Source organism: Lynx canadensis, chromosome B4, assembly GCF_007474595.2.
Source record: "Lynx canadensis isolate LIC74 chromosome B4, mLynCan4.pri.v2, whole genome shotgun sequence".
Taxonomy (NCBI): Eukaryota; Metazoa; Chordata; class Mammalia; order Carnivora; family Felidae; genus Lynx; species Lynx canadensis.
Genome location: NC_044309.1, coordinates 53,516,004 through 53,542,414, shown reverse-complemented (window position 1 = coordinate 53,542,414; position 26,411 = coordinate 53,516,004). Strand labels below are relative to the sequence as shown.

General features: G+C 35.4%; 1 protein-coding gene across 4 annotated transcripts in view; it reads right to left on the bottom strand.

Moving 5' to 3' along the window:
• SLCO1B3 (solute carrier organic anion transporter family member 1B3) overlaps window positions 1-23,842 on the bottom strand; it is a 71,221-nt gene extending 47,379 nt beyond the window's left edge. For 2 of the 4 annotated variants that reach the window (XM_030322168.1, XM_030322172.1), the window contains exons 1-3: window positions 23,782-23,842; window positions 22,943-23,013; window positions 18,510-18,640 (exon numbers count right to left, since the gene is read on the bottom strand). In XM_030322168.1, the coding sequence (XP_030178028.1) occupies window positions 18,510-18,596 (87 nt within the window). In that variant the 5' untranslated portion in view covers window positions 18,597-18,640; window positions 22,943-23,013; window positions 23,782-23,842. Of the gene's footprint in view, window positions 1-17,439; window positions 17,490-18,509; window positions 18,641-22,942; window positions 23,014-23,781 lie in introns of those variants that run through there. The other 2 variants (XM_030322169.1, XM_030322170.2) reach the window with 2 other exon arrangements.
• Between the last annotated feature and the right edge of the window lie 2,569 nt (window positions 23,843-26,411).

The following is a 26,411-nucleotide window of genomic DNA, read 5'->3' as shown; positions in this document are numbered from 1 at the left end:
TCAGTTTATGGGTATAAGCCCCGCATTGAGCTCTGTGCTGACAGCTCAGAGTCTGGAGTCTGCTTCAGATTCTGTGTCTCCCTCTCTTTCTGCCCCTCCCCTGCTCATGCTCTCTCTCTTTCTCAAAAATAAACGAACATTAATTTTTTTAAAAGAGATAATAGTAACTTAGAAATTGAAGAAGAAACACATTTAAAACAAAAAAGGAAACACATGAAAAATCTGAGCAGTGGAAGAACACAGATCATTTGAAAAACAAAAAGAATATCTGTTAGGTGGAACACTAGAAATACGCAGACACTGGGGGATGAAATTGTATTTTTAGATGTAACATAAGGAGATCAAATTTTAGAGGGCCAATTCTGATATCCCTGTGGAAGATGGACTTATGACAAATTTATTTGAAAGCTGATTTCAGAAAATAAAGATGAGTTGGAAAGAAGGAAACAAAAAATCACAGACACTTTGGAGTTTAAGAGGAGACTCAATAAGATGTGCGAATAATAGAAAATGAGTTTTCTGATCTTGTTTTCTAGGTTTCTAGTTTGGATAACTGTATGCTATGAGCAATAGTTATGAGCAAATAACTATTATTGCTATTTGGGATGAGAAAAAGAGAGGTTTTGGGGTTAAAAACAATGAAGTCACAAATCAAGTTTGAGATTCCTAAAAATAAACATACATCAAGCAGACACATCTGGCAGGTTTGGGGCTCAAGAGAGAGTTTTGTCTGGAGGTCCTTTGCAGATTTACTAGAGAATAGCTATATAATCCATTTTCAAGTTTATTCTGATGAGGGACGCTGCGGCAAGCTGAGGGCAAAACATAGCCTAACATTACCACTCTCCCCCAGGTGGAATGTGTGTGATATTCCTCGGACACTTCTGGCTACCCAAAAACAAGGGAAAGGGGTTTAAGTGCTTGCCACAGTAATGTGGAAAACTAAGAAAAATGAAAAAATTAAATTCCCTTACTGCCTATAACCCAATGACAAGTCCTTGAAACCCTCAGAATGACCTCCCTCTAGGATCTCAGCTGCTTCAAGGATGACACTTTGGTAGGGGCAAAAGAGAATCTTAGTTTAACATTATCTCAACCTTGAGTATCTTGTAAGTCTACTTCCTGTATCTCTACTGTCCCAAGGTATGTGCTGGCAATCATACTCCAAACTTACGACCCCCTGATATACATCTGAAGGGTCTCATGATTGATGTTTTATTAAAAGGTAATAAATGGCATTTTCCTAGCAACACCTAGCCCCTCAAGGTCCTGGAAACCTTGCTTCCAAAATATCTTAGAGACTTACTTTACCCCTAACCCCCTCCCAAACTGAGGGTATATAATGAGTTACCTGTCACTACCCCAGCACAGCTCTTCTTGCCCACAGGGCCTTTTCCCATGTTTTAATAAAATGACCTTTTTGCACCAAAGATGTCTTCAAGAATTCTTTCTTGTCTCTGGGCTCCAGACCACCCCACCCAACATCACCCCAAAACTTCATCAATTCCATTAAAAAATCTCATACCCTTTTTAAAAATATTCCTTTCCTTTCCAATACAAAGTGAGAGTTGTTTACATTTGCATAAATCAAATCTTATTTTTTGCATCACTTCTCAAGTATCCTTAGCAGGCTATATTATTCTCACTTTTCAATTTGTTTTTTCAGGGTTTTGTTTCAGGCTCTCTTTTTTTTTTTTTTTTTAACTCCACATACTCTTTCTAGGAAAGCTCCACAATTGCCATTGTTTTTATTACCACCTAGATGCTGATGATTACCAAATCTATATCTTGAGCCAAGATTGCTTTTGCTGAATTTCAGATTGCTTTTCCAAAGTGCCTACATTTGAACTCCATTCAGGCTCTTCATTGTTATGCACAGATCTCACTGTCTTCTTCCTCATTTTTCACCTCCTTTTCCTGGATCACCACATTCAACCTGCTGCCCAGGCCAGAGCTACTCTCTTATTGATTACCTCCAATCAATATTCCAAAGCTAAAAACGTAACCTTATAAATATCTCTTTTCAACATACTTCACTTTATATTTCTACTTAAATGACCATCATCTTTCACCCAGATTACCACCTTTTCTAAGCAGTATTTCTCATTCCTCATTGTTATTCTTTTCACACTGCAGCCAGGGTGATTTTTAAATATGTATAACCATTTCCATTTCTAAAAGACCTCAGTAAATTCCCACTAAACTAATCCTCCAACAAATAACAATTATAAAGTCAAAGGGGAAAACAAAATCACCTGGAGGAACACAGGGGAGGGCAAACAAAAGCAGTCAGACTCTGGATGGGAGATGATACTTAGAAGAAAATGGTTAAGGTTAGTTTCTCATTCTTATGGCTTTGAGGTAAGGTCACAGTACCTTCAAAGCTAAAACTCTTTTAGAAAACCTATAGTCCTTTTAATCTGAAGAATAAGAAAGAAGAGTTTAGTTTAACCACAGTCACCTAAAAGTTAGGGGGAGATTCTTATAAAGAGATCCAGAGAAGGTAGGTGGTGGGATGGTGGGGGGAGGGGTGGAAAATTGGAAAATAGGGTGATTGTATACACTCATTAAATCTTTGTTGAAATTTAATCCTTCAATGTTTTCATTTTTATTTTTTTTTTAATTTTTTTTAACGTTTATTTATTTTTGAGACAGAGAGAGACAGAGCATGAATGGGGGGAGGGTCAGAGAGAGAGGGACCACAGAATCGGAAGCAGGCTCCAAGCTGTCAGCACAGAGCCCGACGCGGGGCTGGAACCTGTGAACCATGAGATCATGACCTGAGCCGAAGTCGGACACTCAACCGACTGAGCCACCCAGGCGCCCCAATGTTTTCATTTTTATTCTTAGATTTCTTATGTTTCAAAACTTGTTTATTTTCCATGTTAATATGGTGATATAAGGCACTCTTAGCATGTTTTACTGAAAACCAAAATTTTCATGGTTGAAATCTACAAATTATTATTTGATTTTTTTTGTTTTTAGTTATCTCTTGAAAACTACATCTAATGTTTTTCCTGCCTTTTAAGGTCAAGGTATACAGCTTTTAAATTAATCTTAATTCAAAAATATTTATAATGTAAAATTATTATGCTATTTGCTTTAGTGAAATAAATTTATTTTTCTCTCATCTTCATGCTGTGCAAAAGAATTTCTAGTTAGGATGCTTTGTGGATGTCTTTGTTGTTAGCTCTCAACTTCCATAAGTTTTAATTTAATTTAGAATTGAATGTAAATATTATAAATTTAATACACTATTTCCAATTAGGATTCGAGGACAATATACTGATGTGTTTCAGAAAAATTAGGCTTCAGATATATTCTTTCTCTCTTCACCTCATTTTATTTCATATCTGGATTCTATATCTCATATTTTCCCTCTTCTTTTTCCTTATACCTCTTTCTCTTTGCATTGTTTTCTGGTTGGCAAAAGAAGAAAACTATCCATGGACTTGGTGTGCATGTGATGCAAGAAAACAAAATCTACTTTGCAATGACAAAGTCTAGATCCAGATGCCCCTTTTCCCACTTAATAACTTAACAAAGATGGAAATGTTACACTGAACTTCAGTTGCCTCATACATACAAGAATAATATAACTTTTAACTTATTTCATAGAAGTACTCTCAGTTTGAAAGGAAATTATGTTCCTGAATTCATGGAAGTGTTTGTGAACGTTTGTCAGTACACCAAACATATATGAAATTTGGAAGCCCTTTATTGATTTATCCTTTTTCTCTATTTATGAATATAAGACCTGTTTCTGAAACTTTGCTCCATTCACACTCTCTGTTTATATTAATTGTTCTTGGCAGTGGGAGAAGAATAGGAATAGTGTTGACTGCCAAGACCCTGCCTACAAGCTCTATAAGATATACTATAACTGAGTTAGAAAGATGTATATTATAGACTGAAAAATTATAAAGCACTAGTCTGATGCATAAATTGGGCAGTGCATCCCATACCTAAAGATTTAAGCAGTATTAAGTATCAACCTTATGCTTTAAAAAAAAAAAAGGTCTGTGTCTTATTTTTATTTTTTTTTTATTTTTTTTCATGTTTATTTATTTTTGAGACAGAGAGAGACAGAGCATGAATGAGGGAGGGTCAGAGAGAGAGGGAGACACAGAATCTGAAGCTGGCTCCATGCTCTGAGCTGTCAGCACAGAGCCCGATGTGGGGCTCGAACTCACAGACCATGAGATCATGACCTGAGCCGAAGTTGGATGCTTAACCAACTGAGAGCCACCCAGGTGCCCTGGTCTTTGTCTTTTTAAATCTACATTTCTTTTATTTAATATTGCTTTATATAATTTTAATATACTGAGACTTTTTAATTTTTTGAAATTTCCTTTTTTTCTATTACTAACTAGTTGTGAGCAACTATATTCTCATTATCAGTCACTTTGGCTAAATAAACATCTTACAGTTAATTCCACTTGCAGTTTTTACAGTTTGTCATTAAAAAACTTTTTAAATTTATTTATTTATTTGAGGGAGAGAGGGAGAGGGAGAGAGGGAGGGAGAGCATATGAGTGGGGAAGAGGCAGAGAAAGGGGGAGAGAGAGAATAGCAAGCAGGTTCCGTGCTGTCATCTCAGAGCCCAGTGTGGGGCTCAATCTCACAAACCATGAGTAGATGACCTGAGCCAAAATCAAGAGTCAGCCACTTAACTGACTGAGCTACTCAGGTGCCCCTAAAATATTTTTTAAGTTCATTTATTTATTTTGAGAGAGAGAAAGCATGTAAGTGAGAGAAAGGCAGAGCAAAAGGGAGAGAGAGAATTCCAAGCTGGCTCTGTGCTGTCAGTGCAGAGCCTAACTTGGGGCTCAATCCTAGAAACCATGAGATCATAACCTGAGCTGAAATCAAGAATCAGATGCTTAACCAGCTGAGCCACCCAGGTGCCTTACAGATTGTCATTTTTATTTCCGTGCATTTCCATCTTTCTTCCTCAATTCATTTCAGTCAGTTTTATGTATTCACTGTCATAATCCCTAGCTTTTTGTGCTATCTTGGCATTGATTATGTGATTACCTTTAATTGCTTACAAATTTTAAAATGCTTTATTAAAAGGTGAACTTCAAAAAAAGTGTCATAAATTATGTCTTTAATATAATCATTTAAGTATAATGTTTTAATATGTACTAGAGTTTCAAAATGGCAGACTTTGACATAATTCCTTAATCATTTACTGGCACTTTCCTTTAAAAGGAATTAAGAGGGGCGCCTGGGTGGCGCAGTCGGTTAAGCGTCCAACTTCAGCCAGGTCACGATCTCGCGGTCCGTGAGTTCGAGCCCCGCGTCAGGCTCTGGGCTGATGGCTCAGAGCCTGGAGCCTGTTTCCGATTCTGTGTCTCCCTCTCTCTCTGCCCTTCCCCCGTTCATGCTCTGTCTCTCTCTGTCCCAAAAATAAATAAACGTTGAAAAAAAAATTAAAAAAAATAAAATAAAATAAAAGGAATTAAGAGGGGGCGCCTGGGTGGCTCAGTCGGTTGAGCGGCCGACTTCGGCTCAGGTCATGATCTCGCGGTCCATGAGTTCGAGCCCCGCGTCGGGCTCTGTGCTGACAGCTCAGAGCCTGGAGCCTGTTTCCGATTCTGTGTCTCCCTCTCTCTGACCCTCCCGGTTCATGCTCTGTCTCTCTCTGTCTCAAAAATTAATAAACGTTAAAAAAAATTAAAAAAAAAATAAATAAAAGGAATTAAGAGAAACCTCCTAGCAACTAAAGGCCTCTGCTCTGAAATCTTCGCAAGTTTATCTTCAACTTCACTTTTGTACTTTGGACTCGGTCTTGATCTTAGTTTCCCTGCTCAGCAATTACTCAACCTATTATATAATACACAGGGATTACATTTTTTTTTGGCTGCATTCAATATAGTTGTATGACCCAGGGCAGCCTTGGAAGTCAATGTCTTCCACCTCAATGCAGGGAATGGTAATTATTGACCATACCTCAGTAGTAAGTGCCCCCCACAGTAAAATCAGGGTCTCTCAAAAGTCCTGACCAACAGAGGAGCTAAGCAAAGGAGGTAAGCCTGACTAATCTCAGGTAATTTCTTCCGTGGATATCTCCCTCAAAATTCCTAGACCTGTTTCTCCTTAGAAGACTGAAAGAGCATTGTCAGAGGAATTTGGAAAAGTAAAGTGACATGTGTTTACTAGTGACTACTGTTCTTCACCCTAAGGTTTATCTCCCTTCCTTCTTCTTGAGCTGTTGGGGTTGACATCAGCAAGGGTCTGTTGTTTAGTCTCCCTGCTGTTGCATTATCAAAAAGAGGTAGTCACCAGGACCCTTGGGTGGCTCATTTGGTTAAGCAATCGACTCTTGATTTTGGCTCAGGTCATCATCTCGCTGTTTGTAAGATCAAGCCCCATATTGGACTCTGTGCTGACAGCAAGGAGCCTGCTTGATATGCTCTCTCTCCCTCTCTCTTTGCCACCCCCCTTCTCTCTGCCCCTCCCCTGCTCATGCTGTCTCTCTCTCTCTCAAAATGAATACATGAACATTATAAAATTAAAAGAAAAAAATAATTTAAAAAGGGTAACCATCAAAACCAGAGACATATGACCTTAGGACAAAATAGTGAGAATGTAAGGAAGATAAAGCTCTTCAAAAGTAAGAAAAGAAAAAAAAAATGCCTGGGATGTAGACATAAGTAGTAGATGTTTTTAGAAGATACGTCAAAGGAGTTTAAAGCAAGCATAATAAATACACAAAATGGATGAGGAAAAATATTAGCAAAATGAAGGCAAAATAAAATAACAAAAAGAATAAGTGGAAAAGATGATATATGGAAAGTATAATACTTTAAAATAATATTTGAGATAAAAATAAGGATGATTTGGAAAACCAAATTGAGGATCTCATTCATAAAGAACTTAACTAAATAATAAATGCCTTAAAAGGGAAAAGGTATACAGAGGAGAGGAGGAATATTTAAAGAAACAATTTAACTTTACCAATATTCAGCAAAGATGAAAAACTTAGGTTGAAAGGGACAACAGAATATCCAAAAAGGGTGATAAGGAAGAACCCATGCATGTATATGAGAAAACTAGGCACAGTGGATTGAAATTTAAGAATATTAACAGTAAAGAAAAATTTGAGGTCTTCCAGGAGAGATAGCACATCGCTTTTAAATAGCAAGAGTGGGTATAAAAACAAATAAACAAATAAAAAAAACCCAAAACCACAAAACAGATGCAAAGAATAATATTTTTTTAAGTATTGAAATAAAAGAACCCTGAACCTAGAATTTTACATTTGTCCAAATGGCCAATCAACTATAAAGATATATGTTCTTAAGCATATAAGTTTTCAAAAATTTTGGCACATACAGACCCACATTGGAAACAGTATGGAAAGAGGTGCCTGGGTGGCTTGGTTAGTTAAGCATCAACTTCAACTCAGGTCATGATCTCAGAGTTCATGAGTTTGAGCCCCACATCAGGTTCTGTGCTGGCAGCTCAGAGCTTGAAGCCAGCTTCAGATTCTATGTCTCTCTCTCTCCCCCATTCACTCTGTCTCTCTTTCAAAAATAAACATTATAAAAAAGAAAAAAGAAAAAAAATTTGGGAAGATTTCCTTAAATAAAAGGAGAACCAGAACCAGGAGATGATGCATGAATTTGTAAAATAAGGTGGATAAATTTACATGGTAAATTTTGTTATTGTATTTAGAAAAATAAGACCAAAAATAGGAAAGGAGGAAAAATAGTTATGATATCTAAAAATTAAAATTTTATATTTAAGATCCAAAGAATATCAGTATGATAGAGGATAAGGAGACACATCAAAGGATAGGGAACATGCCTTTGGGTTTGCATTGTTATGGAAAAAGATAATATATCAATTAAAAAGTATAAGAAAACATTAAAAGGAGCATATAAATTAGGATAAATTGGTATAAGCTAATATAAACATTCCAAATATATCAACATATACAATACATGTAAATGGACACAAATATTTTAGTTTTGCTTTTTAAAAACAATATCCAACTGTACCCTTTTTATAAAAGATGCCCCTAAATCATGAGGAAATTCTGATCATAGTAAAGAGAGAGAAGGCACAGTTACTAAATAAAAACTCTCTTAGCCATAATAATATTAGCCAAAGTAGACTTAAAGAAACATTATCAGGGATAGAGGAGGTTTCTACATATTAATATAGGTATATATCTACTTAGAAGGTAAAACAGTTAAGGGGTGCCTGGCTGGCTCAGTCAGTTGAGCATCTGACTCTTGGTTTGAGCTCAGGTCATGATCCCAAGGTCATGGGATCAAGCCCCCTGTTGGGCTCCACGCTGAGCATAATACCTGCTTAAGATCCTCTCTCTCTCTCTCTTTCTGCCCCTCTCCCTTGCTTATGCTCTCTCTAAATAGAAGAAAGAATGAGGAGGAGGAGGAGAAGGAGGAGGAGGAGGAGAAGGAGAAGGAGGAGTGAGAAGGAGAAACAGTTAAAAAATAATGTACTTCATAGCTCCCAAACATATAAACAAAAATCAATAAGGGGGTACATCAGCAAGATAGTGAAGTAGATTTTCACAGAAAAATTCCCTTTGTGAGAAATCCAGAAACAAGTTGAACAGCTTCTGCACACATGGAGAATGTGAAACCAGATTCACAGAAGCTGCTTGGGAAATTTAGGATACCCTCTCACCAGAGTCCCTGCACTGACATAGCACCATATGATCAGGATGAGATCCCTAGCCCCGAGCCTCTCCCAGGGGAGAAAGAAAGTTGACTTAAACATTCAGCATTCCATTTTTTTCCAAGGGTTTTTTTTTTTCTAGAGGACTGGCTTCTGTGTTACCAGTCTTAGAGCTCTGATAGATCCAGAATAGTCTAGCCACTGTGGGGGAGAACAGAGACAGCAGTAAGGACTGGTAGACACAATAGATCCTCTTCCCTGCTCAGCACAGTGTAAGCATGTAAGAACAAATCCCCAGTTCTCAGCTTCTCAAAGGTAAAATTGGTAGAGGACCCCAGAAACTGGCTGAGCTTATTAGTGGGGGTCTTCTCTTTGTGAAGCCAGTATGTGAAGACTAGGAGATATGACTGCTTTGTCTAATATACAGTCAACCAGAGAATCAATGAAAATGAAGAATCCAGCAAAAATGTTCCAAACAAAGGAGCAAGATAAATCTCCAGAAACTGACCAAAATGAAATAGAGTTTGATCATTCACTGACAGTGAATGCAAATGACTCATGAAGATGCTCACTGAGGTCAAGAAAACAATGTATGAGCAAAGTGAGAATTTCAACATTCTGGAGATAGAAACTATAATAAAATGTCAAACAGAAATCATAAAGCTGAAGAATACACTAACCAAACTAAAATATTCATGACAAGGATTCAGTATAAGACTAGATCAAGCAGAAGAAAGGATCAGCAAACTTGAAGATAGGTCTTTGGAAGCAATTCAGTCCGAATAATAAAAATAGAAAAGAATGAAAAGGAGCAAAGAAAGCTTAAGAGACTTAGAGGGCACCATCTAGCAGAACAATATACATATATGTATGAAAGTCTCAGAAGGAGAAGAGAGAGAAAAAAGACCAGAAAGCTTATTCAAAGAAATAATAAAAAACTTCCCAAACTGGGGAAGGACACAACATCCAGATTTAGGAAGGCCAAAAAACACAAATAAGTTAATTTCAAAGAAATTCACACCAAGACACATGATAATCGAGTTGTCAAAAGTCAAAAATAAAGAGAGAATTTTTAAAGAATCAAGAGAAAAGCAACTTGTTACATACAAGGGAACCCCAAAAAGATGAATATCAGATTTTATGAGGACCTTGAAGGCCAGCGGGAATGGGACAAAATGCTTAAAGTGCAGAAAGAAAAAAAAAAACCTGCCAACTAAGAATACTATACCTGGCAAAACTCTCCTTCAAAAGTGCAGGAGAGATAAAGACTTTCCCAGACAAAAACTGAAGGAGTTTATCAAGACTAGACCTCCCTTACTAGAAATGCTCAAGAGAATTCTTTTAGTTGAAACTAAATTATGCGAAGCAGCAACAGGATAGCATAAGAAAATATGAAACTGTAAGGTATGTACATTAACAAATACAGAACACCGTATTACTATAATTATTACTATAATAGTGGTGAATAAATTCACTGGTAATTCTAATATAGAAGTTAAGAGACAAAAATATTTTTAAATAACTGTAACTAAAATATTTAAAAGGTACACAATATAAATAGATGCAAAATGTGACAACAATAGCATAAAGTAGGTGAGGGAGTTAAAATGTTGAGTTTTTGTGTGCTATTAAACATAAGTTGTTATCAGTTTAACATAATGGTATAACTATAGATATTTTATGTAAACACCAATTTAACCACACACACACACACACACACACACACAATTCCTATAGAATTTACACAAAAGAAAAAGAGAGGGGCACCTGGGTGGCTCAGTCGATTAAGTGTCCTACTCCCGATTTCAGCTCAGGTCACGATCTCACAGTTCTTGGGTTTGAGACCCATGTTGGGTTCTGCACTGCTAGTGTGGAAGATTCTCCCTCTTTCCCTTTCTCTTTGACCCTCCCCCACTTATGCATGCTCTCAAAACAAATGAACTTTTAAAAAAGAGAGAGAGAGAGGAATCAAAGCATATCAATTTTAAAAAATAACAAAACACAAGGAAAGACAAGACTGAAAAAAACAGATAAAAGAACTATAGGCATACCTCATTATATTGAGCTTTCACTTCATTGTGCTTTGCAGATGTTGTGCATTTTACAAATGGAAGGTTTGTGGCAAGCAAGTTTATTAGCATCATTTTTCCATCAGCATTTTCTCACTTCATGTTTCTGTGTCACATTTGGATAATTCTTGCAATATTTCAAACTTTTTTTCATTATTACTATATTTAATAAGGTGATCTGTGATCAGTGACCTTTGATATTATTATTGTAACGTTGTTTCAAGCCTGTTAACACAGTATCCATTCTGCAGCCCATGGATCAAGGAGTAATTTCTACTTTCAAGTCTTACTATTTACCAAATACATTTCATAAGGCTAGAGCTGCCATAGATAGTCATTTTTTTGATGGATCTAGGCAAAGTTAATTGAAAACCTCTGGAAAGGATTCACCATTCTGATGCCATTAGAAATACTCACGATTCATGGGAAGGAGTCAAAATATCAATATTAACAGGAGTATAGATAAAGTTGATTTCAACCATCTTGGATGACTTTGAGGGTTTAAGACTTCAGGAGAAAGTAATTGCAGATGTAGTAGAAATAGCAAGAGAACTGGACTTGGAAGTGGAGCCTGAAGGTTTGACTGAATTGTTGTAATCTCCTGATCAAACTTTAATGGAAGAGGAGTTGCTTCTTGTGGATAAACAAAGAAAGTTAGTTTCTTTAGATGGAATCTACTCCTGGTGAAGATGCTATGAAGATTGTTGAAATGACAATGAACAATTTAGAATATTACATCAACTTAGCTGATAAAGCAGGAACAGGGTTTGAGAGGATTAACTCCGATTCTGAAAGAAGTTCTACTGTCGGTGAAATGCTATCAAACATTTCATGCTACAGAGAAATTGCAAAAGGAAGAGTCAATCAATGTAGCAAACTTTGCTGTGTCTTATTTTAAGAAGTTGCCACAGCATGGGGCACCTGGGTGGCTCACTCAGTTAAGCATCTGACTCTTGATTTCAGCTCAGGTCATGATCCCACAGTTCGTGAGTTCGAACCCTACTGGGGCTGTCAGCACAGAGCCTGGTTGGGATTCTCTCTCCCCACCACCCCTCTTTCCCTGCCCCTCCCCCTGCTCATTCTCTCTCAGTCACTTTCTCTCTCTCCCAAAATAAATAAATGAGCATTTTTAAAAAAGGAATTGCCATAGCTGTCCCAACCTTTAGTAACTACCACCCTGATCTTTCAACAGCCATGAACTTTGGGGCAAGACCCTCCACAAGCAAAAAGATTATAAATTTCTGGTTAACATTTTTTAGCAATAAAGTATTTTTTTAGTTAAGATATGTACATTATTGTTGTGTTTTTTTGACATAACGCTATTGCACACTTAAACTACATTGTAGTATAAACCTAACTTGTGTGCACTAAGAAACCAAAAAAATCACTTGGCTCCCTTTACTGTGATTGTTGCTTTATTGGGGTGGTCTGGAACCAAAGCCTAAATATCTCTGACGTATACTTGTATAAGACTAACAGAAAACAAAACTTTAGCAATAGTAAATCATTTCTATCAATAATTACTTTAAATGTAAATGGATTAAACTCCCCAAACAAAAGACATAAAGTGGATGAATGTATAAAAAAGAGAAACAAGACTCCACTCTGCCCTGTTTACAAGAAACTCACTTTAGATTTAAGGACACATATAGGCTGAAAGTGAAGTGATGGAAGAAGCGATTTCACGCAATTGGTAACCAAAGGAAAACAGGAATGGTTGCACTGATGTCAGGCAAAATAGAATTTAAATAAAAATGTCACAAGAAGCACAAAAAAACATTATATAATGATAAAGGTGTCAAATGACCAGGAAGATATAACTATTATATATATATATATATATATATATATATATATATATGTATTTATATATATATTATTATATATAATATACACCTATATCTATAGATATAGATAGATATAGATGATATAGATGATATAGATATAGATATAGATATAGATATAGATATAGATATAGATATAGATATAGATATCTCCAACATCAGAATGCCTAAATATATAAAGCAAACATAGAACAGAAATATATACAATACAGCAGGAAAATATATGGCAATACAGTAATAGTAGGAGCCTTTAATACCTCATTTTACATAATGGATAGAACATCTGGATAGAAGATCAGTAAAGAAATAGAGAACTTGAATGATTCTATAAACCAAATGAACCTGAACAACATATATAGGACATTCTACCTAACAACAACAAAATATACATTTGTGTTAAGTGTACACATATCTTTTTCCAAGATATATCACATGTTAGGTCATAAAAATCCTTAACAAATTAAAGATTGAAAACATATAGAGTATCTTTTCCCCCCACAATAGAATAAAGCTAGAAATCAACAGCAGAAAGAAAATTGGAAAATTCACAAATATGTGAAATTAAACAACACGTTCTCAAATAAAAATGGGTCAAAGAAGAATTCAAACAAAAAATTGAAAATACCTCAAAACAAACAAAAACGAAAACACAGTGTACCAAAAATTATGGAATGCAGCAAAAGTAGTATTGAGAGATGTTCATAGTGATAAGCACCCAAGTTAAAAGGAGGAGGAAAGACCTCAAATAAACCATCTAACTTCACATATCAATGAGCTAGAAAAAGAACAAACTAAGACCAAAGTTAGCAGAAGGATGGAAATAACAAAAGGTAGAACAGAAATAATAAATAACATAAGAAAACAATAGGAAAAATCAGTAAGTTGGTTATTTTAAAAGAGTAAAAAATTGACAAACCCTTAGATTAAGAAAAAAAAGCACACTCAAATAAATAAAATCAGAAATGATAAAAAAATACATTATAATTGATGCCATAGAAATAAAAAGGATCATTAGAAACTAATATGAAAAGATATACACCAACAAACTGGGTAACTTAAAGGATATGAATAAATTACTAGAAACATACAATGTACCAAAGCTAAATATATAAATATATTAAATATATAAGTATATTAAACATATATAATATACAAACAGTGCATATATATATATACACACACACACACATATATAAATATAAATAAATAAGTACATACACAAACTATATATTTTTTTTCACAAGTTTTGGAGATTAGGACCTAGACATCTTTCTTTGAGGGCTGTTATTCTGCCTATCTATGAATATATTATGTAACATGGAAAGGAGGTATTAAGGTTGCAAATGTAATTAAACTTGTTAATCAGATGACCTTAAAGAGATTATCCTAAATTATCCTGGTTAACCCAATGGGATCACAAGGGTCTTTTAAATGTGGAAGAGAGAGGCCTAACAGTCAGTGTTCATGTGATGCAGTGTGAGAATTACTTGACTGACCATGAGCTTTCCATATGAAAGAGAGCCTAGCCACAAACTTTGGGCAGCCTCTAGAAGTTGGAAAAGGCAAGGAAGTGGCTTTTCCCCCTAGAGACTCCAGAAACGAACACAGCCTTGCTAACACCTTGATTTTAGTACATTGTGACTCATTTCAGACTTCTGAACGTCAGGACTTTAAGATTATGAGAGAACTCTAACACATTTATTTTTTTGAGCCATTAAGGACATATGTATGCACACACACATATACATATGTGTGTTTGTGTGTCAGTGTCAGGTGGTGATAATGCTTTGAAAAAAATAAATCTTATCAAAGTGTTATGAATAACTAAGGGTATTTTATACAGGGTGGTCAAGGATGAGGTAATGTTTAAATAGAAATGTGAATAAAATGAAGGAGCAAGGTATCTGGAAATAGAACGTTCAGATGGGAAAACAAGTGCAAACTTCTCCAAGTCAGAAGTTTGCTCAGCATTTTTGATAAATAGCAAAAAGGCTAATAAGGCTAAAGGCTAATGTGAAAAGTGGAAACACAGGATATGAATACCACTGATGATTACATAAGGGATGGTTACTCTGGTTATTTTTGGAGGGTGAGTAGGAATGAAGGCAAAGAGGTGGGACCTTTACTTTTGTCCTATTATATATGGGTTTTGATGATGATGCATTACTATTTCTTGTCTTGAAATTTTATTGTAACATAAAAGTATTAGAAATCTGAAACACAGAAATATCAAGTGTAAAGATGAAGAATATATACATATATATATATGTATATATATATGATGAAAATATACATGATGTGGTTGGTTTAGTCCAAAAATTGAGGAAAAGAGGGATGAAAGAATCAAATTATGTTGTTTTTATTTTTAAAAACCTATTATCTATTTGCACTTTTATACATCTCTGAGTTTGTATATACATGCCAATAATAACATGTGTAAATGTGTGTGCCCATGCACATAAACAAGTGTAAGAATCCTATGGTTGCCTGATACTGAAAATAGTTGGTCTGAAGGTGAATATTTGAAAATATAAAATGAGGAAGATGATTAAATAGACTACTTATAAATCCCTACCTACCAGAACATCGTAAGGGGTCTAATATTATGGAAAGCTATAGTTACTTCAGAAATGTGGAATAGAATTGGGAGCATGGGATTTGGAATCAGACTGCCTAAGTTCAGACCGTGGCTCCACCACTTACCAGCTTTGGGACTGAGAAGTATTCATTTGCCCTCTCTGTATCTAAGTTTTTTCATCTGTAAAAGAGAGATAATAGCATCTGGCTGATGGAATTTTGGTAAGGAATAAACCTACTAAAAGAAATATAACACTAGAACAGGGTCTGGCATATAATATGTGCTCAATAAATGTTAACTTCTATTGTTATTATTGCTCTCTGGTCTAGATTATTAGACTGCAATTAATATACATTATACACACAAACTTTCTAACTTCTAGCTCCTCTCCAAATATGCTCCAAGGGACTGTTCTAGCAATTTTAATTGTTTCAGCCAGATTGTTGTCACTTTACTATGCATATGCAAATGAAATTACTGTACCCCTTAATGTTAAAAAGAAGCAGAGAGATTGTTGTTTTTTTTTTTTTTTCCATTGGATATTCTTTCCTGCTTTGTCAAAGATTAGTTGGCCATACTTTTCTGGGTCTAATTCTGAAGTCTCTATTCTATTCCATTGGTCTATGTGTCTGTTTTTGTGCCAATACCATGCTCTCTTGATGATTACAGCTTTGTAGAAGAGGCTAAAGTCTGGGATTGTGATGCCTCCTGCTTTGGTCTTCTTCTTCAAAATTACTTTGGCTATTTGGGGTCTTTTGTGGTTCCATACAAATTTTAGGATTGCTTGTTCTAGCTTCGAGAAGAATGCTGGTGCAATATTGATTGGGATTGCATTGCATGTATAGATAGCTTTGGGTAGTATTGACATTTTAACAATATTTATTCTTCCAATCCATGAGCATAGAATGTTTTTCCATTTCTTTATATCTTCTTCAATTTCCTTCATAAGCTTTCTATAGTTTTCAACATACTTTAACAAATGGTGCTGGGAGAACTGGACAGCAACATGCGGAAGAATGAAACTAGACCACTTTCTTACACCATTCACAAAAATAAACTCAAAATGGATAAAAGACCTGAATGTGACAGGAAACCATCAAAACCCTAGAGGAGAAAGCAGGAAAAAAACCTCTCTGACCTCAGCCGCAGCAATTTCTTACTTGACACATTCCCAAAGGCAAGGGAATTAAAAGCAAAAATGAACTATTGGGACCTCATCAAGATAAAAAGCTTCTGCATTGCAAAGGAAATAATCAACAAAACTAAAAGGCAACCAATGGAATGGGAAAAGATTTTGCAAATGACATATCGGACAAAGGGCTAGTATCCAAAATCTATAAAGAGCTCACCAAACTCCACACCCAAAAAACAAATAATCTAGTGAAGAAATGGGCAGAAAACATGAATAGACACTTCTCTAAAAAAGACATCCAGATGGCCAACAGGCACATGAAAAGGTGCTCAACATAGCTTCTCATCAGGGAAATACAAATCAAAACCACACTCAGATACCACTTCACACCAGTCAGAGTGGCTAAAATGAACAAATCTGGAGACTGTAGATGGTGGAGAGGATGTGGAGAAATGGGAACTCTCTTGCACTGTTTGTGGGAATGCAAACTGGTGCAGCCGCCCTGGAAAACAGTGTGGAGGTTCCTCAAAAAATTAAAAATAGATCTACCCTATGACCCAGCAATAGCAGTGCTAGGAATTTACCCAAGGGATACAGGAGTGCTGATGCATAGGGGCACTTGTACCCCAATGTTTATGGCAGCACTTTCAACAATAGCCAAATTACAGAAAGAGCCTAAATGTCCATCAACTGATGAATGGATAAAGAAATTGTGGTTATATACACAATGGAGTACTATGTGGCAATGAGAAAGAATGAAATATGGCCTTTTGTAGCAACGTGGATGGAACTGGAGAGTGTTATGCTCAGTGACATAAGACATACAAAGAAAGACAGATACCATATGCCTTCACTCTTATGTGGATACTGAGAAACTTAACAGAAGATCATCGGGGAGGGGAAAAACAAACAAAAAAAAGGTTAGAGAAGGGGGAGCCAAACCATAAGACACTCTTAAATACTGAGAATAAACTGAGTGTTGATGGGGGGTGGGAGGGAGAGTAGGGTGGGTGATGGGTATTGAGGAGGGCACCTGTTGGGATGAGCACTGATGGTGTATGGAAACCAATTTGACAATAAATTTCATATTAAAAAATAAAAATAAAAATAAATAAAAAGAAGCAGAAACAGCCCAGCACACCATATTACCCTTAGACTTACATTTACCACTACCTTTTACCTGTGACTGCTGTTCAAATATTTCATCAGAACAGACTTTATCAGTAATATCTGAAAACAAACAAAACATGTTCTCTGGACAAAGTTAAAAGGGGCCTTACATAACATTATTGCAATTGAGTCTGACTTCTGTAGTCCTTATTCAGCAATTAAGACTACATCTGTGAGTAAAAAAAAAAACAAAAAAACAAAAAACAAAAAAAAATTCAAAATATTGATAAAAGGCAGCCATGATTATTATTATATTTTTTTTTATTTCTTCAAAACTTCTCTACAGGAGTTTAAAGGCTTTGACGTGGGTTTAAAGGTTTTTGATTTACAAGCTAGATGAATTTAGGCAAACTTCTCAATTTTCCTCAATCTTTGTTTCTTCAACACTGTGCTCAGGGAGTACTTTATTCTATGAAAATCCCAATACAGTCTACCGTTTAATGTCTCATAGTTTTAAGACAAAATCAAAACACAAGATTATTATTTTCAGTAACTTGCATGTGAAAAAATTAAATGGCTGTCCTAAGTTAGTAGTTAGTAACTAGGTGTTTGGACGTCTTTCGATTATTACTACAAATCTTTTTTCCACCATACTCTGTTATTTAAATTATTAGAATGAAAAATGCCTTTCTCTAAAAGAAAAAAAAATTATTAGGTCAAGACCGCAAAGTGATTCACAAGACTAAATAATCCATTGCTTATAAGTCAATTCTAAGAATATATTTATATATTATTCATTATATAGTGACTTATTTTAATGACATCTATAAATATCTTTTGGTCCATCAAGTACCAAAGAGAAGATTTCTAAATCAAAAGACTTCTAAATTTTTAACATTAACAAACTCTTAGCCAGTGGTAGTATCACTAAGAAATTCCTTTTTTCAGATTTAAAGACTCATTTAAATCATGATATAGATCATTCTATTAATATTTTAGTGTATGCTTTCATTAAAAATGCTAATTTGAAATGAAATATTCTTTTTAAAAACTGGCTGTGGTTTTTTTAAAAAAATTCCCCCTTCACTTGTTTTAATTTGGAAACATGAAATTCTTTCTACCCTGAATCCATTGCAGCATCTAGTTTCCCTTTTCTCTGAAGGTGTTGTCTCTGCTGTCTTTTCCAAATGTTGATTTGGGTCCATCATTGAGTGTTTTCAATTGTAGTTGATGCTTGGTTTGAAACGACCACCTATTCAGGGAGAAAAAGGATAATTTATTTCACTTCGACAATATATAATTCAGAAATATGCTGTAAGGCTGACATTAATCAATAGATAAACCCACTAATACTCATTCGGGGTCTTCAATGTCCAGAGCACTAGGCAAATGCTAGACACCAAAGGAAGGGGGAAACACATGCACACACAGAGTCCTAATTTCCAGGGATTATAATTTGATTGGGAAGATAAATTTCTGAAAATAATTTGAAACAACAAATGAATAGTATAGATCATACACTAGATGAGATCAAAAATTTAAAGTACTGAAAGAAAAATTTAAATGTTTCACATATCTCCATTATAAAATTTTAGGTAGGCAAATATATATTTAATTCATCTTTATAGTTTTACAAAGGGTCAAACCGTGCCTTGTACATAGTAGACAGTCAAAATGGGTAGACAGAAAAATAATGTAAGGAATTGTAATTAGAGTGACCTAAGAATGTTTCATGGAAGAAATACCTCAGGAACCAGGTATGAAATGCAGGTCGAGTTTGGACTTGTTAAAGAGTACCTCTCAGAGAGACTCTGGCCATGCTTGACCTTACCACTATCACAACCCTACTTTATTTTTATTTTGTTCATTTACTTTTGAAGATAAAATGTATACAGTTGCATGTATGTAAAATATATGTATTTGAAAGTACGAAACATCAAAAAGACGTATATTAAAGAATCTTTCTGTAGCCCTTGTCTACCCAACATCCAGTCTCTTATTCTGAGGACTAATTTAACCAGTTCTCAGTGAATATTATCCAGAAATGTGATCTGCATTTTTAATTAAATACATAATAGCTTCCTTTTTTAACACAGATGGTGGCATACCGTTAATCTACCTTTTTATGCTACTTTATATTAATAAATGACTTTTTTCAGTTTCTTTATGGTTGTAGTTATCCTATTGTCCATAATATATCTAGTTACATGTTGATAAACATTCAGTGTCTAAATATTTCATACTAGAATTTTTTTTTTTTAATTTTAACGTTGATTAATTTGTGAGACAGTGAGAGATAGAGCATGAACGGGGGAGGGTCAGAGAGAGAGACACACACACAGAATCTGAAACAGGCTCCAGGCTCTGAGCTGTCAGCACAGAGCCCCTCGCGGGGCTCGAACTCACAGACCGCGAGATCATGACCTGAGCTGAAGTCAGACGCTTAACCGACTGAGCCACCCAGGCGCCCCTAGAAAATTTTTTTAATATGTCATTTTATTTATGTGTAAGATAAATTCTTATGAATTTTGAGGTCAAAATGCAAGATAAATTATAATTTTGTAAATTGTTAAACCTCTATTTTAATTTCAATTTTTTGAGTTTTTATTTAAATTCCAGTCAGCACAGTGTAATAATTAGTTTCAGGTGTAATACATAGTGATTTAATAATTCCATACAACACCCATTGCTCATCATAAGTATACTTCTTAATCCCCATCACCTATTTAACCCATTTTCCCCCCGCCCATCTCCCCTCTGGTAACCATCAGTTTGTTCTCTATAGTTAAAAAATCTGTTTCTGGGTTTCTCTCTCTCTCTCTCTTTGCTCATTTGCTTTGTTTCTTTTTTTTTTTTTTAAATTTTTTTTTTCAACGTTTATTTATTTTTGGGACAGAGAGAGACAGAGCATGAACGGGGGAGGGGCAGAGAGAGAGGGAGACACAGAATCGGAAACAGGCTCCAGGCTCCGAGCCATCAGCCCAGAGCCTGACGCGGGGCTCGAACACACGGACCGCGAGATCGTGACCTGGCTGAAGTCGGACGCTTAACCGACTGCGCCACCCAGGCGCCCCTCATTTGCTTTGTTTCTTAAATTCTCCATATAAGTAAAATCATATGGTATGTATCTTTCTCTGATTGACTTATTTTATTAAGCCTCTACTTTAAAGACTAGTAAAATGAGTCAACTTCCTTAGATTTGCTCTTTTTTATGGAACAGTGAGTTCTTCGCTGAGGTTTAGAAAATGTATTCTTGTTTATATATATCTGCATAATACATACTTATGTATCTAAGATATTTATATATAGAAACACACATAAGCATAGATATATGATAATTAATAGGGCTATAATTATACAATATATTTAAAATATGTCATATGTGCAGTTGATTCTTATTATTTGCCATACTTGTATTCTATAAAGTTGATGCAAACAGCAAGACCTGAACATTGTTCCTAATAGAGGGTTAGATGTCCGTGTATCTCTGGCCACATCATTTTCATCAACCAATCAATTTATAACCTTGTTTCATGTGTGCTTCTGTTTAAAGATATCTTATTTAATGTATATTGTTGATCCATTAATTTTAAGTTTGTGGCCAATAGCACTGTCTTGCTCATGCCTGAGGGATGCCTATGTAACTCATATACTCTTTCCATCATGTGCATCACGTCCTTCTTGCACTTAGGAACACTGGCCCACACTTCAGCACTATACTTGGGAGCTGTTTAAACAGCAAAATCATCAAAAAAAATGCACAAAAGTGAAAAATTATGGCTCTAAATAAACTGTGAAAAGAACACTTGTTTAGAACATGAGAGCTAAAAAAAGAAGGCAGAGCCACATTTGTCTGACCTCAGCTGGGACCGTGTGTTTTGGATAACTCAGATTTTTTGCCACTCTGGACAAGTTTATGGATGATCATAAAGAACATTAGTATTGATTTTGGGGTTACAAATAAATTTTAGTGAGAAGGCAAGTTCACAAATGCTGAATCCATGAATAATGAGGATCAACTATGTATTTTATTAATTTATTCAATCAGGACTTATTGAGTCCTTATAAAGACAATGAATATATATAATGCCAATTTAATAGATAATGTATAACTGTAGAAGTGATAAATATCTGAAGATATTATCATGTGTATGTAAACATATGCATCAATGCAAAAACCCACGTCTATGTACATCTAAGTAAATCCTAGTTATTCCACTTTTTTTGCATGTGCTCCAAACATGCCTATACCTTTTCAGTTACTAAGTGGAGAAGAATGAGGAAGAAATCAGTAGTTAGGGACCCCAAAGTCATAACCAGCCCTTTGACAAATTTCCTGTTATATTTTTCATGAATACCTTTTTCTGTATCTTTCCCCAGAATTTAAATGGTTAGGAAGTCATTTTTTCCACTTAAATCTATTCCTGAAAATCTCTTTGAATGATTTATGAGGTGTATATACACCCTATAGCTTTAGTTCTGTTTGTTGTGCTTTGTTTTTTGGCTACTGAACAAGTATTCTTTTTCTTTTTTCTTTTTTCTTGTTCTTTAATTTTTTTTTTAGAGAGAGCGAGTGAGCAGGGGAGGGGAAGAGAGGCAGAGAGAATCTCAGGCAGGCTCCCCAATGACCCTGAGATCCTGACCTGAGCCAAAATCAAGTGCTGGACACTTAACCAACTGAGTCACCCAGGAGCCCTGTGAACAAGTATTCTTTATTGCAGTCTAGCCCTGTTTATTGCATTTGATTAAATTATGATTTCTTATTTTATTTCTATCATATCCGTCTTCAGAGTCTTTCAGAGGTCCCCTGTATCATACAGAATAAAATTCACACTTCCTATTTGAGATTCTTTACAAACTAAACCCAGCCCTTGTTTTTAGTCTCATTTCCCAACACATCCATTAGCACCTACAGCCATATGGAACCAAGTGTCCCTAGAACGCTCTGCCCTATGTTTCTTCTTAACCTGTAATGTTCTTCCTCATCTTTTCATTGTAATTCTGCCCCAAATCACTCTTGTTAGACATTTTCCCAGTTACTCCCAATTGAAAAAAACCTTTCTCACACTGCTGCTTATAACTTGTAACACAGTCATTACTTTTCCCTGTTATTTCTACAACTTTCTCAGATAGATTACAATTCCATACCTCTCTCCTAGATACCAAGAAAAAATAGCAAAAAAGTGGGAAATGTAGGACTTCCCCCCCTCATGTCTGAGAAAGACTGAATTGTAATAGGTAACCTCAAAGTAATAACGGAGTTGGAGTATCAATTTAGGTTTGACTCTTACCACCACACTTTTTACTTCATCATGGCATTTTAAACCTGATTGGAGAATTTAACTTACTTTTCTCTGGACACTTTTTTTTTTCCCCCCTCAGGGCCCCAAACAACTGACATTTAAATACACTTTGGGGACACAATATGTTTCTAAGACAGAACCACAGGCATTCAGACACAGCACTGCCATTCTTTCTTCAACAGAACAGCCCAGTTCTGCCTCATTTTGATTGGGCTGGAGTGGAGGGCAGAATCTCATTAGCCTCTCCTTACCTGTGTCAAGCTTTTACTGTTAGATCATAAAAAAGCAGTGCAAGCCAGGTGACCCAGTCTCTACTGTATACCTATGGAACCGAGGAGGAAAAAAAGAGAAAACAAATTTATTAACTTTTTAGACCTTTTAGGAAGGATTTTCTTCATTTTCTACCTCACTTTTGCAGTCACAATGGTCTATTAAGAGTAGCCACCTTCCTGAATTGGAGAAGGGAACTAATATTTATTGAATTCTTAGTTTATGCCAGGAACCATGCTGGGAAAAATTTTTTTCTCATTTGATCAGAGACAAAATTATCTAGAAAACTTCTTTCTTTGTCCTCACCTTGAGTCAAATGAGTTGAAACAGGAACGTAGAGGTGGGTAAGTGACTTTGAGACATGTCCCATTTTTTTTATGTTTGCCAACTAACTCTCCACCCTATATTATCCAGTTAATATGGGATAAAAAAAAGTAGGGAATACATCTAATTGTTCCATATAGTCAGTGAAAATAAATGCCTTGTAGTATATTTTGAGAAGGTAAACAGAGATCCGTTTTTTTTAACTTGAAGTTTCACTTATCTAGAAAGTAATGGTAACAGGGTTTCAAAATTTATTTTTAAATTATGAATGTCTTATTTTCTACATTTTAACTTTCAGAGCATAGAAACCTGAGGCTCATCTATCTCCAGAAGTCATATTTAATAAATTTTATAGGCTGAAATATAAGTGTGCTGAAGACAAAGCATAAAACATGTAATATTTATCATGTTCATCGAAACATTTTTTCCCTTGTAATCTGTGGCAGTTTCTCCCATAGAAGAAACACTGAAATTAGAGGTTCTCAAAGGTTCTTACCTGGACTTAGATCCTACACCAGTAGCAAGGAGTCCATCCCTTTATCTGTTGTTAAAATCTCTCTTTAAATAGTGAGTTGGCTTTTTTTTTATCAGTTCAGTGATCATTAACCATATTATTAGGTCATTGTCCTAAGTAAACAGAAGAAAATTAATTATTCTAAGAGCCTGCTCCAGACTTCTACATTTTAAAAGTTATATATTTTGTCATCTCAGTCTATTAATTACCAATGTTGTGGTTGGACCCATTCGGGTGGTTTTTATTATGATTTCAAGATGCCTCTCAGCAATAAACCATCAGGGAACTTTGGAAAAATACAGGTTTATTTCTTATAGGACTGGGGATTTACACAACACACATGGGAGCAAACAGCAAGGTCATAGGTAGAGGGAGAGAGCGCAAAGCCTGGGGTTCTGCTTTTATTCAAGATGCTCCTCAGCAATAAGCATCAGGGAACTTTGAAAAACTACAGGTTTATTTCTTATAGGATCTGGGATTTACACAGCACACGTGGAGGCAAACATCAAGGTCATAGGTAGAGAGAGAGAGAGTGCAATGCCTGGGATTCTGCTTTTATTGGGGGTGAAGGTTGAGGCCTAGGGTTTTACCAAATCACTCTTATTGGTGAATTTAAAACATAAGAGTGAAAATGTAAAGCTCAGGAAAAGTAAAAGAAAAGTGACCCCAAATGGTCAGTTTTTGAAATCAACCAAGATCTCTAAAACAAAGATGCCTCAAAGGTGGAGGATGGGGGATGGCTCTTTATCTGTTCTGTGTCTGGCAGCTGTTTATTTGAGATAGCCCTCTTTGACGTGTCTGCCTCTTTGAAATGGATGCTTTGGCAATCAGAGCTTAACCTAGGCACTTGTGTTACAGAAAAGGAAAAAAAAATGTCAGATTTTACACTACATTACATTAATTTCTCAGAATTTATAAATTATTTTGATGTAAAAGTTTAATTATTAAACTTCATTTCTGAGAATAACTTATATTTGCTTGAGTTGGTTGCATAATAGTTTTTCTTTAAAAATACAAACATAGATTGTCTAAGATATTTAGAACTAGAAAAGAATTCAAGGCAGTTTTTTAAATGTGTCTACTGGTTCCTTTAGCATTTAAGATAAAACATACTTTTTTGCTTGATACTTTGGTACAGTTCTAATACAGGGTCAATGAATACTGCATACACACACACACACACACACACACATATATATATATAGCTATTACTTAGAGAACACCATATATATGTGTATATATATATGTATATATGTGTATATATGTATATATATGTGTATATATACGTATATATGTATATATATGCTTGTATGTATACGTGCACACACACACATGCATATATAGCAATGTGAGACTGCGTATATGAAAACATTACCCCTTAATCACTTCTATAAGACAATTACTGGAATAGCTGCAGCAATATGTATTTAAATTCTGTATCTCAGTTATTTGATACATTAGCTCTGTCCATGTTTATTTTTAGAAGCATTGGAATCACAGGAGGAACCAGAGATTGTGGAGGGATAGAAGAGTTGGGAGATCCCCAATTTTCCAAGTAAGGGGAACTGAGAAATGTAGAACTGGGACAAAGAAAATTAAGATCTGGTTTTCCAGATAGCCCTCTGCTGAGTCAGAAGCTATAGTAGTCCAGGCCCACCCCTCCACCCAACAATCTCCCCACAGGAAATTTTGATTCCATTTATGAAAGTTTTTTTTTTTTTTAAATAAGCACTTCATTTAATATTTATGTATCTCTAGATTTTGAGAACCACTAGAGCAGACCTAGAGAATACTTTCAGGACATTATGGACTTCCCTATTACTCAGAGTGGAAATAAGTTTAGGGGCTTCTACGGTAGTTGATTTTCTCTTCAAATTTCCATTCTACCAAGGTGGAATGAAGGTAAAATAGTACAAATTAAGAACCATCCTAATCCCTAAACTAAGGCCTTCTGGTGAAATCCTGGAGTGTTTTCATAGGTCAAAGAGCATCTTCCGTGCTCTTCCTTCCATAGGACTGTTTAATCACTAATTAGACCGTGCTTGTGCAACTTGTAGAGAAGTAAGGTGGTCAGAGGAAAGATGTTACAATAGTTCCTTTAAGATCCATATAATGCTAACATCCATGGGTCAGGAGAATTGTATAATTTTATAAAAATATTCTAGTGATATTTGTTTCAGAGATTATCATTACAGTTCTGATGGCATATCATAGTCCTTGAAATCTGATAAACTTCAATGCCAATTTGTCTCTGCTACTTGCTAGCAGTATGAGCTTAAGGTTATTTAAGATTTCTAAGCATCAATATCCTCATCTGTAAAATACAATACTTGGAGTAAGGATTAAATAATGTGTATAAAGCGCTGTGTGTAAACACAGTACTTGACATTATAGTTCAATATCTACTTTCTAATAGGATTCATTGTATGATGTTTGTGTATTATAAATATTTACAGCAATTAATTCACATCAAATTAGTAAAAATAACATCTCTAAGACATGTGCCTAGCAGTTTCTTCTGGCAATTTTTATTGCTCGAGTTCTCAGGCATGCTTTGAGAGAAAGGCTTCAAGCTCAAAGCAAACATGCTGCCACCTGTCTACCCCACTTCC